The 17,657-nt window shown below is 36.6% G+C and overlaps 2 protein-coding genes across 6 annotated transcripts; one reads left to right on the forward strand and one right to left on the reverse strand.

Annotated features, from left to right (window-relative positions):
• Window positions 1-1,953: 1,953 nt before the first annotated feature.
• On the forward strand, window positions 1,954-9,241 carry LOC306865235 (interleukin-9 receptor-like). Its single transcript, XM_079409722.1, has 9 exons — window positions 1,954-1,971; window positions 2,908-2,989; window positions 4,230-4,350; window positions 4,452-4,630; window positions 4,713-4,846; window positions 6,123-6,291; window positions 6,473-6,560; window positions 6,642-6,708; window positions 8,061-9,241. The coding sequence occupies exons 2-9, from the start codon at window positions 2,920-2,922 to the stop codon at window positions 8,340-8,342; spliced, it is 1,110 nt and encodes a 369-aa protein (XP_079265848.1). The 5' UTR covers window positions 1,954-1,971; window positions 2,908-2,919; the 3' UTR covers window positions 8,343-9,241.
• Window positions 9,242-12,511: 3,270 nt separating this feature from the next.
• Window positions 12,512-17,080, reverse strand: LOC306864704 (SUMO-conjugating enzyme UBC9-B-like). Of its 5 annotated transcripts, none has more exons than XM_079408867.1 (7): window positions 16,812-17,080; window positions 15,758-15,834; window positions 15,482-15,565; window positions 15,332-15,404; window positions 15,148-15,257; window positions 14,976-15,055; window positions 12,512-13,312 (listed from the first exon to the last, which is right to left on the reverse strand). In XM_079408867.1, the coding sequence occupies exons 2-7, from the start codon at window positions 15,821-15,823 to the stop codon at window positions 13,249-13,251; spliced, it is 477 nt and encodes a 158-aa protein (XP_079264993.1). In that variant the 5' UTR covers window positions 15,824-15,834; window positions 16,812-17,080; the 3' UTR covers window positions 12,512-13,248. The 5 variants fall into 5 exon arrangements, with proteins under 5 accessions (XP_079264993.1, XP_079264992.1, XP_079264994.1 ...); XM_079408866.1 differs by lacking the exon at window positions 16,812-17,080 and adding an exon at window positions 15,983-16,701; XM_079408868.1 differs by lacking the exon at window positions 16,812-17,080 and adding an exon at window positions 16,303-16,698.
• Between the last annotated feature and the right edge of the window lie 577 nt (window positions 17,081-17,657).

A 17,657-nucleotide genomic window follows, 5' to 3' on the forward strand; every position in this document is an offset into this window, starting at 1 on the left:
ATGGATGCTCTGCAGTGAATGGGTGCCGTCAGAATGAGAGTCCAAACAGCTGATAAAACATCACAGTTATCCACATCACTCCAGTCCATCAGTCCAACATCTTGTGAAGCAAAAAGCTGCATGTTTATAAGAAACAAATCCATCAACACATTAAAGCATTGCTTCAAGCTAAAATAGCTTCAAGCTCTATTGATAATTCTCTGATAAAAACCACAAACCCAAGCACATGGCTTGGCACACAATATCTAAGCATCGTATCAAGTGATATTAAGTTCACTAAAGTGTTGGCACACTGGCACACCGCTTACTGAATACTGGCACCATCCGTTTGCCATGTGTTTACTTACTTTGCGAAGACATCTGTTACTTTGTAGGTTTCTAGCACTTATCATAAGGCAGAATTAGGTGTTGTCATCCATTGGGGTTATTTAGGGCAACCAATCAGATTGAACACCTCAGGGCCTCTGAAAGACTGGTCAGATATCATCATTGCAAAACTGCTGTTAATCGGAAAGGCACTTGACTCGGTGTGGAGAAAACAGCTCTTAATAAAAGCTCCTTTTGCCTGACCTTCTGGAAGAATGTGGGGTTAGAAGGCATAAAACATACAAACAAAACTAGCCATCACTAAAGCTCATCACCAAAGCCACATGAATAAATATAGGCCTCTGTCTGATTCTCATCACCGTAGGCGTGGGGTTAAGAAGTGTGCAGTTTCACAATTAACCTCAACTTTAACTATCACATCAATGATAATAATATATAAACCATACACTTGTTCTTGTGTCTAAAACTGAACTATAGACTCACAACAATTATTTTAAAAGCTCTTTCGCTGCACTACTAACTCGATAGTTTTTGCATTTCATTACACGTCGCAGTGCTTTTGACAGTGTATGTTGTTTCAAAGCAGGTTTTAATGTTTATAATATCTTTAAAGGCCTATCTTCATGTCTTATTCGCATTTAACAAATTTTGCGACGATATAAACAATGAAGCCGTTGAGATTTGCTGTTGCTATGCTAGTTGAGATGCAGCATCACCCTATGCAAGTCTACTGTAGACCTACAATTGGATATAGGTCTATATCCAACTTTCTTTGATGGCTTGGCAGATAATATAGTTGCATTTTGCGACGATATAAATATGTAAACAATGAAGCAGGTGAGGTTTGCTAGTTGAGATGTGGCATACTCGAGTATAGCTATACTTTAGCTTCTGTATACAGTATGTGGATAAAGTTGGATGTACATAAATATCAGACTTTTTATAAAGATAATATAGTTTCAATTCGTAATAAAGATATCAAATCAGCTGCTAATGTAATTACGCGTGCGTACGGTATGATGCATTACACACTTGAAAGATGTTAAATGTTAAAATGATCACATGTGGAGTTGTTTAGGCATCATTCAAAGCAGTTAAAACATCCAGCAGAAGTGTGAGGATGTTGGTTAGTAAACATCTGAAACGTGTCAGAGAATTTGCTGATCTGAATGCTCAAGTGTGAAAAGATGATGACTGAGATACAATCTGATAAGAGATCAGATGACTGATAGACTCTCATCAAGAGGCTGAGAAAAAGCAGGCAGTGCAGAGACAGGGAGAGAGAGAGAGAGAGAGAGAGAGAGACAGAGTGAGAGAGAGAGAGAGAGACAGAGTGAGAGAGAGAGAGAGAGAGAGAGAGAGAGACAGAGAGAGAGACAGAGCTGAAGCTTTCTTTCATGTGCGTGTGAAACCAGAAACAACAACTGTCTGCGACTACAGGTAGATTTTCAATCACTTTTACTATATTTGATTAGCACGCCACATGCTTTTATTTATGCCAAGTGTGTTTGCTTTTCTTTGTAGTTATCGTTAAGCAAATTGGTTTAATTTTTTCTTCTGTGGTTTCTTTTGTAATATCTCATGCACTTTCCATAATTAAGCTCATAGCACTGAAAATACAAGAAATCCTATTCTCAGCAGAAGGTAAGAGTTTAGTATTATGCAAATTTCATTTATGTTCAAAGACTCTTTGTAGGCAAGTTTGGCAAGGCAAGTTTATTTATATAGCACATTTCATACACAGTGGTAATTCAAAGTGCTTTACATAAAAGAAAGTGAAATAGACATTAAAATCAATAAAAACATGGAAATAAAAATAATAAAAACAAGGAATTTTAAAATGATATAGAAAATGATTTAAAATAAATTTAAAGAAAATGATTATACATAAAATGTATTGCAGTCAGTTCGGACATATAGCACAGTGCTCATTCAACAAATGCACAGTTAAACAGATGAGTTTTGAGTCTTGATTTAAATGTGGCTAATGTTTTAGCACATCTGATCTCTTCTGGAAGCTGGTTCCAACTGCGGGCTGCATAATAGCTAAAAGCAGACTCCCCTTGTTTTGTGTGAACCCTTGGTATTTCTAACTGACTCAATCCTAATGATCTGAGTGGTCTGTTCGGTTTATATTCAGTGAGCATATCAGCAATATATTTAGGTCCTAGGCCATTGAGTGACTTATAAACGAGTAAAAGTACTTTAAAATCAATCCTAAATGTAACTGGAAGCCAGTGTAAGGACCTGAGGACTGGTGTGATATGCTCAGATTTTCTGTAAACAGAAATGATTTAGTTTTAATTCAGATGAATTGACAATCAGAATCTGACAGTCGTCTCAGTGTCTAATAATGGCCTCGGATATCTTCTGTTCAGTGCTTTGTTAAATTAATTGTAATGAAGTGATGTGTGGAAGCAGCAAGAATAAACTTGACTTTTTTGCAATCATAATCACTGTGCAAGCTTCAGAAAATGTCAAATCACAATTAATATTTTGTTTGTGTGTGTGTCTGACACACATACATATATACACACAAACACACTTTTTATTGATATATATTTTTTTTATTTGTTACAGGGTAAAGAGAAAATGCATTGCTCTCCTTTCATCCTCACATTGGTTTGTTTCTCTGATATTTTGGTGAATTTTATAACTTGGGGTAAGAATTTCTCACTATTTTGTTTAATTATATATGGGCTATGAATTCATATATTATATGCACTCAAGGCGCCTATAGGGCGGCAGCACAGTCAGGGCGACAAAAAGGACAGTTATTTTAGTTTATCTTTTGGGCATTCTTTTGGAATTATTGCACTCATATCAACAAGTTATCACCCCTTATTTATTCTAAATCGAAATTAACTTTGCTTCATAGTAATGCCTGAGCGGCGTCAGTCTTCTCTCAGAGCCGATTCTCTCTTTACGCAGAATACACAAGCTGCGTAGGGCCTCCGAAACACCTGGGGGGCCCCTTGCTCTCAAAGATGTTTTAGTTTTGTTTTTGAATTTGGCCAGCGGTTATGAAAACATGAATAATAATTTATTTTAATGCGGTGCACTGTCACCCTCTCTACGTAAAAATACATGTCTAATCATGTAACGTGAATGTCGTACAGTCTCTTGCTCAAGACTTTAAAAAAACGAGCTGAAAGCATACCGAGCCGCGGAAGAGATAGGCTACTGTTTCTCGAGCGCGATTCGAGACGGAGAGAAACATGGACAAATGCGTTTCATCCATTCTGTCAGAGGATGGAGAGTAAGGATCATTCGTGCAATCGCTTGGTTGACCCACTTAAGTGATTACCAGCTTGCATCAGTTGCTTTTATAGTGTGCACTTATACTCTAATCACGGTTATTTTATTGCAACATTTGTTTAGCGTTTGGGTATTCCATTGGAATTTGGGATTCCAATTCTTACCTCCCTGGAACATTCAGGAGTACTATAGAAATCCTTCTGTAACCAATGCCATCAGTATGTTTTGCAAAAATAAGGTTGCGAAGGTCTTGAGAGAGCTTTTTGCTTTTACCCATCATGAAATGTTTCTTGTGTGACACGTTGGTAATGAGACACCGTTTTATAGGCCATCAGTTGGGACTGAAGCAGCTCTTAATGTCCACTGATAAGGGGCAGTATTGCTTTCTAATTACTGATAGATTTCAGCTGGTGTCTTGGATTTACATGCCTTTTTGCATCTCCCTTTCTTCATGTGTTCAATATTTTTCCCTGTGTCATTCCACATTATTACACAGAACTTAATTTCTGAACTTATTTGTTTTGAACTTATATATATATATGAAGAGTTCAGATGCAAAAGCCTCTAAGTGGTTACCATATATATATATATTTGCACTGCGTTTATTGTGATGTATTACATGTCGCCCATAAAAATGTGTCCAGGTGAACAGTATAATCTGGAGTGTCTCAGTAATTACTTATCCAATATCACCTGCTCTCTGAACATCTCGACTGAGTCTCTGGGCAATGAATCATCCTACTGGCTGCATTTCAGTACTTATGAGTGAGAATACTGCACTGAATCACAATCAGTCAAATCATGAACATACTACCAGACAGTCGCGTGCATGCTTGTTTGTGGTAAATGACTCTGTTTTTGTGTAGCGAACACCATGACTGCACACTGAAGATGGGAGAACAGTCGTTACTGTGCGAGTTGGATTTATCACCGGATGTGATTTTCACCGATGTGGACAGCTACAGGATCTCCCTCTATTCCCTCTATTGTTACCATGGCAACAACTCTGTCATACTAGATGCTGACTTCATGCCTAGTCAACACAGTAAGAGCAAGTAGCTACATGCATTTCAGAGGCACGTGAGACCACAGTTCTGCTCTCTGATGTTTGTGTGTGTGTGTTGTAGTTCGTCCGGTCCCTCCGTCTGACCTGTCGGTGCTCTGGGAGAAAGACAGGGCTCTTTTCCAGTGGCAGAGTGGATATGATGCAGACAGTTTCCTCGTATTACAGTACCAGCTCAGCATTTACAGTCAACACAAGGTGTGCGCTTCCTTTAAAAGTATTGATGTTGAAATTTTGCGAGAACTATTTCAGTGTTTCTGATGTTATTGTACATGATTCACCAGCACGTTATCATGAAGAATAAAAACTTTAGTAGGTATTTATAGTCTTTAGGGATCAAAATGTAATAGCTTTTTTAACCCCTTTATCAAACCATTATTGAGGGCAAGTTGTGACACTTAAAAAAAAATTTTTTAATTGACAAATTAGGTGTTTGTAAATGTATAATTACACGGTAACAAGGACACTTAAAATAAAGTGTAACCTAAATTAATACTTTTATTCAGCAATAATGTGTTAACTGGATAAAAAGTGGTAGTAAAGACTTAAATTGTTAGAAAAGATTTATATTTTGCGTTAATCCTGTTCTTTTTTATCTTTTTATTCATCAAAGAATCAAATAAAAAAGTATCACGTGGTTCCAAAAAATATTAAGCAGCACAACAGTTCAACACTGATAATAAATCAGTATATTAGAATGATTTCTGAAGGATCATGTGACACTGAAGACTTGAGTAATGATGCTGAAAATTCAGCACTGCAGCACAGAAATAAATTATATTTTATATTTGTTGTTGTTGATCTTCTTTTTTTCATTTTTGGCTGAACTGTTTCTTTGAAATCAACGTGAAACCACTTTATTAAAAGGTTCCTGGTCATGTGCACAATTCACAAATGCATGTTATTAAAAGAGTAGCATTTATAGTCATCAAAATCTTTTTCTCACACTGATTTGTTTTGTTACTTAGAGTTTTGCTATATGTCTACATACTGTATATAGACACAACCACGCAAGTTTGTTTCTCTTCTAAAATTACTTATTAAAAATTAATAGACACATTTAAAACAGTTGCTCATTGGCGCCAATAGCTTCGTGGTTAGTGCGACCCGAGTTCGATTCCCGTCTCGCGGTCCTTTGCTGATCCTGCTCTCTCTCTCCTCCCAGTGCTTTCCTGTTATCTCTCGACTTTCCTTTCTATAAAAAAACAGTTGCTTTGTGTCACATTACAGAAGTGAAACAGGATGTGAACATCATTTCACATTACATGGCTTTAACAATGATGAGAATTTCTAGTGACACCTCTTTCTCACAAGTGGTTGTTGAACACCAGGGGAGTAGTACGCATTACATGATATGAATAGCACCCAGTTTCATGGTCATGCCACACTTTTAGAACCTGTTGAACTCATTTGTCACTCATTTCTGTGGTTCCTCTTTGAAAGTGCTCTTAAGTTACAGATGTTTGTGTTTTAGCTGTATGAGGTTGAATCTGTTGACCAGAAGGTGTATGTGGACGAGTCTAGATTTGAGCCTCACACAAATTACACAGTGCGGGTGAGATCGCAGCCAGATCAAGTGGATTACAAAGGCGTGTGGAGTCTGTGGGCCCCTGCGTTACACTGGAGATCAGGGGACATTCACAGTGAGTCAGTTCACAGAACACTCAAACAACTGCAAAGAAACTGTTAAAGGGATAGTTCACCCAAAAATGAAATTCTGTCATTAATTACTCACCCTCACCTTGGACGTTTTTGTGTGAACTAACCCTTTTGATATTACATACTGTGATTAAGATTCATCTCCTGTTGTGTGTGTTTAAGAAGAGACTCCAGGAGGATCTTTCCATATTGCCTGGTATCTACTGCTATTGCCATTGCCGCTGGTCCTTCTGTCCTGTATCCCATACTCTAGGTTAGAAACGTCATCTGCAGCATCCTGAAATGTTCTGATTTCTTTTGTCTGTAAATAAACGACAGGATATTTGTGTTGTAGATGGAGGAAGATTGATTATATACCATCACCAGCCCCTTATTTCAGAGACTGGGATGTAGATGTTCAGGTAACTTCCAAAAAACAAAGAAAAAAACTGAATCATTCATGTCGATTCGTTAAAAGTGCTTATGCATGAAGTGCGAGTCACTGAATCATTCGCTCAACCAATTTGTTTAAATAGGCCGACTCATTCAAGAATGAAATAAATGAATCATTTAGGAACAAAAAACACTACTATTGTTGTTTTGTAGTGGCATTGTTCAGAACAATTTTTCAGAAAGCACCTAACTCTAAATTATAAGCAATAATATTAGTGATGCTTGACTAATTCAATTTAGATTGCAAATTAATTCATAAATCAGTAAGTAATACACAAACTCTAGCAAGTTCTTATCATTTTTTCCATACATGAAGATACATAGAAAGTCTTTTAGATTTGCAGCCCAAGAAATCTGTGTCGGCCAATGGCGTTGTTGTTAACTAAAACTATAACTAATTGAAAAAAATAAAATACACATAAAAATAAAGGTGCTTCACGATGCCTTTTTGTCTAAATAGTTCCATTAAGAACCTTTAACATCTGAAGAACCTTTCTGTTTCACAAAAGGTTCTTTGTGGTGAAAGAAGGTTCTTTCAAGAACCTTTGACTGAATGGTTCTTTGTGGAACCAAAAATGGTTCTTCTATGGCATCGCTTGAAGAACCTTTCGAAGCACACCGAAGCAGTGTATAATACAAATATTAGATGAAAAAGGAACTGAAAATAAATTAAGTACTAAAATTCCTCAAATTAAAACCGAACAGAATTACTCAAACTTTTATTTAAAATGAAAACTGAAAAAATTAAAAATAAAAGCTAATCCAAAACTTAATAAATACTATAATAGTTTATAAATAATGCTAAAATATCACTAGTCTTGGCTTTTCATCGTCAAATAATCATACGAAACCTTACAAATCAGATATGAGAAAGCTAGAAAATATGGTTTTGTGGTCGTATCAGATAAAAGATATGAAACTTGTTTCTGACTTTGCAAACCCATTTGTGAGTTTGAAGACCACAGACTTCATTTAGAAAGCAATTCTATAATTGTATTCTTTAATGCAGGCACAAAGGAGAAACACATGCTATTATCTGTTTCTCAAATGAAAAGCATTTGTGGGCATCTAAATTCAAGTCTTGGGTGGGAGTGTGCTTCCAGTAAAAAGCTTCCATAATTTGAAGTCAATAAACAATGAATAGCATCTTCATTCTTGCACTGTTTGGCATGACCTTTGATGGTTAGCTTAATGATGATTTCTAGTGTTAGAATGAAGAAGATCGAAAGATTTGCATGGGTGCAAACAGTTGTTGACCTAAACAAACTATCATTCTACTAATACATGACTGTTAATAGTCTGATTGTGTTTGTATTTTCAGAACCGTTCAATGCTGAGAGATATAATGCAGGGAGAGGAGTCTCTCCAGATTGACATTCTGACAGAGAGCACAGACACGGCCCATCAACCCACCAGCTTAGACTTTAAGATTATGGGTGAGATCGGCGGCGAGCATAAGTCTCTCAGCACGCCACAGTCTCCTGTGGGTTCAGAGGTCGACTCAGGCTGTTGGATTCGCGATTTTGTCACAACTGAGAGAGGAAGCATTACATGCAGTGAGGACTACTGCACAATCTCCAATTCACACACTTATGCAGCCTAACATGTGCATGCAAGCTACTGCTCAAAAGTTTGGGGTCAATAACATTTTTATTGTTGTTTTTTAAATAAATTAGCTTTATTTAGCAAGGACACTGACATTAAATGACATTACAGGCATTTATGTTAAAATATTTCAAATAAACTACCTATTCAATAAAGAAGGAATAATTAAGCACAACTGTTTTCAGCAGTGAGCAGCAAATCAGTATATCAGAATGACTTCAGAAGGATCGTGTGGCATTGAAGACTGGAGTAATGATGCTGAAAATTCAGCTTTGCAACACAAGAGTAAATTATATTTTAAAATATATTAAATTATTTTAATTTGGAATAATATCTCACAATATTAAATGCAGCCTTGGTGAGTCTCAAAAACATTTAAAATCGTACCTTTTGAGCGGTAGTGTACATGTGGCACAAGTTTGGAAACGAGGCTAAATGTTAACAATAAGAAATGTACTTTCATTTTTACGTATTACGTAATGTGCTCATATACTACATGTGCTTTTGCTCTTTGCACAAAAACATAAAAATAAATGTATCCACACATGCTTTATCTGCTATTTTCTTTAATGAGCAAATCATGCTAAATAGCTGAATCATAGTACAGTTTATTTAACACAATTTACATAAAGCAATCAAGTAAACAGTATATAATCAGATATTTGAAAAGACAAAATTGAGGCATTTTAAGGCGAAAAATAAATAAGTAAAAACTAAAAGTACAAACTTGTTTGCAAAGTTGAAAAATTTTGTTTTTTATGCACTTAGCATATTTTTATTCTGTACTTTTTTAATTATATTTTATATTTAAAGCTGTTCTACAAAGCTGTCAGTTTAATGCTATAGTTTTTTGTAAATATGAATGTTTAAATGAAGTTATATAAATAAAAATGCATTATGTTTGATCTTTGATATATCAACTCAGTTAACATTCAGCATCGAGGATGATTTTAGCCATCACATCTCACCCTTTTCTGTTTTTAGTGAGTCATGAACATTAAGTCGCTGTGCCAAGTTTAAACACCCCTCCATCAAGATGTTTTTAAACACAAGAACGCATCCGATATATAAGAAACACGGGCCTGTACCATGAAGCCGGTTTAGCTGGTTTCAGTTTAGTTTGTGCCAACTCTGGGTTTTAGGTACCATGAAAGTGGTTTGGCTTTTAGCAGTGTTCATCGCCATAGTAACTTATGCTCCACAGCTAACCTGCTCCGGGGCAGATTATGTTCTGGTTTAGAGATCTCAAACCGAAATTTGACCAATCAGCTTCAAGCAAAGTGACACATTTCTGGCGCAATGAAGCCATTCCTCCAGTTTCTCTTACTCCAAATTAAAGGACGCTACATGGTAAAACATTTTTAAAGATAAAATCATCTTAATTTTAGAGATGATTATTTTTTAAATCATTCTATATTATTTATATAATTATTATACCCTTAATCCATTACACAAACCAGCTGTTTAATAGTAATCATTCATATAAACAGATAATATGCAATATAAATAGTTTAGAATCAATAGCTGTAAACATGACTACATATGAGTTTATATTTTTAGGTGTTTTTATACCTATAAATATTATAAACTCTACAAACTAACTTTACAACTTGCACTTACAGTGCCCTCCAAGTCAAGTCAAGTCAAGTCTGCTTTATTGTCAATTCTTCCACATGTACGGCACATTGCGTTACTCTCAGACCCTTGGTGTTAACATTTAAGACACTGTATTTATCTGTATTTGAACATCTACTCTCAAGTAGACGTTCAAATACAGATAAATAGTTTAAACATATGTACATACAACTATACAGATGTACAAATGAGGACATTGTAGAAAAATAAAGAAAGAGATAAATAAAGTGGCATAAGGCACATGGCAGATAGAGTGCAAACCAGTTAAATAAAACAAAACTGTGCAGATACAGTATGTGTAGTGCAAGAAGAGCTTATCAGTCTGACAAGAGAACAGTCTTTGTCTCAGACTATCCGAAGAGGTAGTTTGCAGTCAATGCTGGATGAGGTAGTGATCAGTCCAATGCTGCACAAGTGACAGGTGCTGGTCACAGTTTTTAAGTGGGTGGGGGGGGGGGGGGGTGGATGGAAGGGTCCTGGGGATGTGGGGAGCTGGGGGGGGGGGGTCGTAGTATCAGTGTTCAGTATTGCATGGGGTAAAAGAGGGGAGGGGGGGCAAGGACGGGAGGGAGTTCAGCTTCCTGACAGCCTGATGTATGAAGCTGTCCTTCAGTCTGCTGGTCCTCGCCTGGAGACTCCGCAGTCTCCTCCCTGATGGCAGCAGACTGAAGAAGCTATGTGTCGGTTGGGTGGGATCACCTGCAATGCGGAGGGCTTTGCGGGTGAGACGGGTGCTGTAAATGTCCTGGAGGGAGGGGAGAGAGACACCAACGATCTTCTCAGCTTCAAAAGTATTGGAACAGTAAAGACAAAATTGCTCTGTTGGCTGTGGAGTCAAGACATTTACAAATATGATTAAAAGATGAATATGGGACAAAACTACAGAATGTCATATTTTATTATTAGCCGTTTCAACACACATGTTTTACCAAATAAAAAGAACAGCACTTTTAGAGTTCATCCCTCTATCTGATGTGAGCATAAGTATTGGAGCAGTTGCCTCACAGGTCTTTCTAAGTGATCAGCTGTGTCCTGTTGCATTAATTCTTCAGATATTAAAAGCAGGGAATGTGTCGTATCAGTTATATCCATTACTTCTATATTCTGAATCTTGCATTCGATGATGACACACACAAACCAGGATGAAGACGAGGGAGCTGACTTTCAGAGAAAAGCAAGCAATTTGGATGCTAAAAGAAAAGAGGAAGTCAGTTAGAGCTCCAGCAAAAACAAAGGGCATGGAGAAATCAAGAGTTTGGAAACCACCAGCGACACCAGCAACCAACAACCTGATCGGCTGAGTAACAGTACACCAACTACACCAACAGTAGTTGATGACAGACAAATCATAAAAGCTGTGAAAATGAACCCTAAAAGACGTGTCTGTAAAATTACCAACAACTTCCAGAAAGCTGGGGTGATGCTCTGACAATCTACTGTCTTCAGGAGACTTTGACACAGAATTACAGATGCTACACAGCAAGATGCAAACCTCTGACCAGCACCAAAAATAGAAAGGCAAGATTAGAGTTTGCAAAAAAAGCACAAAGGTGAGCCAGAAGAGTTTTGGAACTGTGTTTATGGACCGATGAGACAAAGATGAACCTTTATCTAAGTGATGGCAAAGCAAAAATGTGAAGAAAAAAATACATACAGCCTCATCTGCCAGTTCAGTCAAGGAGTTTATAAGAGCAAAGAAATGGAAAGTGTTAGATTGCCTGAGTCAATCTCCAGATTTAAATCTGATTGAACATGAATTTCACCAGCTGAAGAGGAGAGTAAAGGCAGAAACTCCCCAAAACAAGCAACAATTGGGATTGGCTGCATTAAAGGCTGGGAAAAGCATTTCAAAGGATGAGACCAAGAGTCTGGTGATGTCTATGGGTCACAGACTCACTGCTGTGATTGTGTGCAAGGGATCTGCAACTAAATAATAGCTTTTAATCTTTTATATCTGCCTTATGTTCAACTGTCCCAATACTTATGCTCACATCAATGAGTGGGATGAACTCTAAAAGTGCTGTTCTTTTTATTTGGTAAAACATGTATGTGTTGAAACAACTAATAATAAAATGTGACATTCTGTAGTTTTGTCTCATATTCATCTTTTAATCATATTTGCAAATGTCTTGACTCCACAGCCAACAGAGCAATTTTGGCTTTACTGTTCCAATACTTGGAGGTCACTGTATATGGTAAGATGTTTTCTTTAAGTTTTCCTCTTTCATGGATAGATCATTTCATCTTGCTGTGTAAATTTTGACTCTTTCACGAAAAGTGAATCAGTTTCAAGGCATGCGATTGGCTGCTCATTACTGATGTCACACATTCATGTGCACACGCTCTATTAACTCAGGATCAAGCCTGAGTTGACAGAGATAGTTTATAATCAGCTTCATGATACCAAAGCCGGATTGGACTGGTTTGGTTTTATCAACTTAAAACTAATCCTGCAACCCCAAGTTTGTTCAGCCACTGTCATGGTACAGGCCGCTCGTCTGATCAGGATACACACACAAACACAGTCTACATACGCGTTTTATAGAAAGAGCTTTATTAAACATACAGACACAGTCAGTGTGAACACAGGACACATGTTCCCATCAAACAAACAAGAACCCATGTACAGCATGTTTAAGAGAATTGGACTCTGGTTCTGCTGCTCACAGGAGCATTTATTCTGGACTTTATTCGACGAATCAGCATTAGACAATCCTAGACAGATCTAAGACCACGCGGCTGGTCAAATACATACACGTCCAATGGAGAAGAAACTGGTCCTAGCTCAGCATTCTGGGGGGAAACGTCACCATGAGGCACTATCCCACACACGTAACATAATAAACCAATCTAAACCAGAGCCACACGCACTCGCTCGCTCACTCACTCACTCAAGGGGAAACGAAACTTCATGAACATAATAAAATGACGAGTGTATGTAAGCGCACGCAGACAGACACACCAAATGAATAAAGAGCTAAAATCCCAACAGTCCGCTTTTGATCGAAGACTGAAGTTGTGAATGTGATTTCGTACGAGGCGGTTTGAAACGCAACAAGATCTGTGGATACTGAATCAGTGACTGCGTTCTAAAGGGAACGGAGAGCAAATGAAATTAAAAGGTAAGAGTGTGATGTTTTGTGGTGGAGGGGAAGGGGTCAGGGTCGATGGCACAGACGTCATGTTTTTAAGTCCTTTTAGTCCCAATGAGAGGATAGCATGAGTATTCACATATTCCCTCTTTCCATTCGTCCATCCCTCCGTCTCGCTTACGACGGGGAGAATTTTTTGGCCTGTGCACGAACTCTCTTCTCGTACTCCACTCTATTCTGACTGTGAACACAAACACACAGAGCGATCAATACAAGAAACATCTCACACTAGCTGTTATGAAACTAGTGAGCTGCCTACCTAGGGAGCATTTTAAGGCATCATAAGTGAAGGATGTTCCAAACACTTCGCAGCAGAATAATGTTTCATTATGAAGCTTAGACATCTCTACTCTTATCCCTTGTGTATACAGCAATCCTAGAATGCACTGCAATGGTATCTGTGCTAATACTGAATGGAGTATTATTAGAAAATAGTTCTATTAAAACAAGGATATCCAAGTCCATTTCTTCCACACAATGAAAACACAAAGCTTTGGTAAATCAAGTATGACGCAAGTCTAAATTATGAGATACAAAGTCATAATTATGAGATAAAAGTATTTTTATCTCATAATTATTACTTAGTATTTCATCTCCAAAAGTCAATAATTGAAAGTCCTAATTTTAAGACATTTAAATTCAGTCGATTGAGTCATAATTATGAGATAAAAAGATAAAAGGCCACAATTATGAGATGCTAACCCACAATTATGAAATAATCATAATTGAGATTTTTAAAAAAACTCAAAATTATGATTTAAGTAAAAATTGAGTTGATTATGAGAAAGATTGATAATTAATAATTATATAAAAAAATATGACATACTAATCTATAATTATGAGATAAAACTCAAAATTATAAGCCAAAATAGAGTTGATTTTGAGATAAAGATTCATAATTGAGCAAACGCATGCATGTAAACATTTAAGAAAAACGTTATGTTTATATATTAAATATATTTATAATATACAACCATATAAATATATATACAAATGTAAATATTTTCAAGATATATATTGTATGTATGTGTGTGTGTGTGTATTTATAATAAATATACACAGTATACACACATATTATGTAAACAAAAACTGATATTTTGGATGCGATTAATCGTGATTTGACAGCACTAATAAAAAGCCAAAATTGACAAACTCATAATTAAGACATAAAAAGTCAAAATTAAAATAAATAGCTAAATTATGACTAGGGTTGCAAAGGGGTGGAAAATCCCTGGGAAATTCCCAAAAATCCCTGGGAAATTCCCAAAAATCCTGTAAAATTTCTTGAATGTTTCTTAAATTTACTGGACATTTTTCACCTTTTTGCAACCCTAATTATGACACAAGGTAATTATAAACAAGAGATAAGAAATCTCATAATCACCTTTTATCAAATTTGATTTTTGACTTTGTTGCATAACTTTTTAGTCTCATAATGACTCCTAAATTCTCCTTTTTATCATAACTGACATGATTAGAAATTATGAGAATAAAAATTATGACACAAAATTGTGAGAAAAAAGCCCCAATTATGATATTTAACCAACATAATATTTTTCATTCTAACTCAAAAGGTGGAAATGGGTTTAATATTCTATTTTGTTTTTTTAAATGGAATCCCAACTTTTTCCTGTGCATCCTTGTGCTTACCATATTGTTTTCTTAGCAACATGCTAACCTGCACTTTCTTGTGTGTGTTTCTCATACGGCTGACATTGCCAGTGTTATTTCTGTGAGAAGCTTGTGAGAAGCATTACAAATTGCCCACTTGTGAGGTTCTATTTTAAGATTCTCACTAAAATTTGAAACTACGCAACACTTATGTACTATAACTCTTATCATACCAGTATATAGTGTACGCCTCTGCCTGAGCCGGATCCTGTATGTTTGGTTCATTTAGCAGCTCCTGAATCCCTAACAGGATCTGAAGGAAGAAAAACAGCAAGATGAGCTTTTATAAAAGAGCACTGTAGAACACATAGCACTAGAATAGAACTGACTAGACTTTCAATGGACCTGTTTAATGGTAATGGCAGGTCTCCAGTCTTTATCCTCCTCTAGGATGGAAAGACACACCGTTCCTGACGGATACACATTCGGATGGAACAGCGGAGGCTCAAATTTGCCTTCGGAAAAGAAGCAAGCATTCATGAGGTGTGATCCAGGCAGCAAGGACTGGATATGTTTGTGCAAAACTCACATTTTGGGGGTGATGAGGGGTAGTCATCTTTAAACAGCATCCTTAACTTAAACAGACCTCCTTCCCATGGAGTCTAGAGAGAGATGGAGAGACATCTCACATGATGCTACAGCGGATACGTCGAATTAAAGCTTAAACGAACAGTCTTACCCCTTTCTTTCCTGGAATAGCACATTCCCAGTTCATGAGATTCATGGTACCGTCAGGGTTTTTCGTCGGCACAGCAACAAAGCCCTGGGGACATTTGGTCGAGACAAAAGCACTAAGTGAGCGCCAGAGGATACAATGCACATGTTACAGGGTTCATAATAAAACAAAGGTTTATTTTGTAGCATATATCCAGAAGTGAACAAGTGTGCACGGGATTAAACTGATTGCTGTGTGGATTGCAAGTCAATTTAATAAAAGAATATAAGGGTTGCTTACGAATGGATGGTCTTTCCGCCATGCTTTGCGCTCTTGTGCAAGTCGACTCAGAGCAATGCCAGACATGACCACTGAACCTATGGAGAAATGCACATTTATCTGAGTATATGCTAAAGGAGAAAGCAAGTGTAATACATTTAGAAAGTAGAATATTTGTAGTTCTTATAAAATATTTATATTGTAGATCATTTATAGAATATTTAATATTTAGAATATCTATAGTACCCATCATATAAACCTGCCTGTGACAGATGCACATGAGAAAAACTTTTTAACTAAAAGTGTTTCCTGCATGCCAAAGCCATTTTTAGCAGCCAGGCAAAACAAGTATTCAAATATTTTTTTTATTAACAATAATAAAACTTAACACACATTTTGGTGAATATAAAATCATATAAACTAAATCGTTATAGTTCACCATGAGTTAATAAATTAATAATTTTAACATGGTAGCTTCAGGTTTAACTTTTATGACCGGGAACACAACAGGAGTAACTAATTATGGATTAGTATTCCCAAAAATAATAATAAATAAATTAAGTAACCTAATAATAATAGAGAGGTTGCGGTAAAAGCCAGGCTGTTTTAGTGCAATGCAATAACATTAACTTGCATTTCTGGATTTGACGTCACACTATACAATTAACAATTTTCATTACACCACTATCAAAACTGACGTTAACGTCATATTACAACGATGTAATAAAGGTTGTTAACTATTGATTATGTCATATTAAGTTTACAAGCTTGATTAGAGCGTCATATCGCAGGTTTACAAGTCCTCATAATAGCATCAAAACTGTGGCATAACGGCATTTTAATTCCACGTTATGACTCCATAATTAAGGAAGGTTTTGACTTAATATTATGACATCCTAAAATGTCAATAAACATGGAGTCGAGCGGTTCATGAGCGCGCAGGACAAAGAAACTCGACTTCCTTTGACGCGAGCGCGCGTTCACACAGCAACCATGCCAAACAAAACCGATGCGAGCGTCTACCGGCCGCCAAAACACCAATAATACATCGACCGCACCGACAGAACCGCCTTACCTCGTGAATCCCAGTGTTATTCGACTTCTGGGCCCGTTATTCGAATCGTGTTTGACTCGGAACCAAAGCTGTGAAGTTTCCCTCCCGAAAACACATTCGGTTCTGAAGCAGTCTAATCAGGACCCGCGGCACGACGCGCAGATCGCCTGCAGAAAATAACGCGAATGCTATTCGTTCAACAGATAGAGTTGTTGTAATATTTTAACTTCGACGTACAGGCGCCATGTGTTTGGGGAAATGAGATGTTGTATTTTTACCCTAGTGGAAACAATTTAGAGCAGGCATTCCTTTAGACGGCTAACATTTAAAGGGACAGTACCAGAATAATATATTAATTAATTAATAAAATGCAGAAGATATTATTTTAACGGTATACAGTTTCAAAGAAACCGGCAGGTTTACTAACCATAAAAAAAAAAAAATTAATACAAGTAGTTGTTTTGTGTTTTTTGCGCTCTCATTGCTTTCTTCATAGATTTTGCTGAAGTCAACATACAGTGTAAACAAAGACTACAGAAGTGAGGCATAATTATCATGGTTTCGTTTATACTGTTTCCCAGCTATAAAAAAATATACGTCAGTTCCTATTAACTTATATATTTTTTTCCATACTATGGAATCAATAGGGACCCGCAACTGTTTGGTTACAACATTTTTATTTAATTTTACTTTATTTATTTTTGTAAACTAATTTTTTTTTATCATCACACGGTGTAGCTGTGAATATAGAATTGAGTGAGCTTGATAGAATATGTTAAATGAAATGACATAAAACGAGTAATGTTTGTAAATATATTGGCCTCGTGAATTTCAAATCAGTGTTATTTGTTAATATTAGCTTTTATT

This window comes from Barbus barbus (assembly GCF_936440315.1).
Source record: "Barbus barbus genome assembly, chromosome: 46".
Taxonomy (NCBI): Eukaryota; Metazoa; Chordata; class Actinopteri; order Cypriniformes; family Cyprinidae; genus Barbus; species Barbus barbus.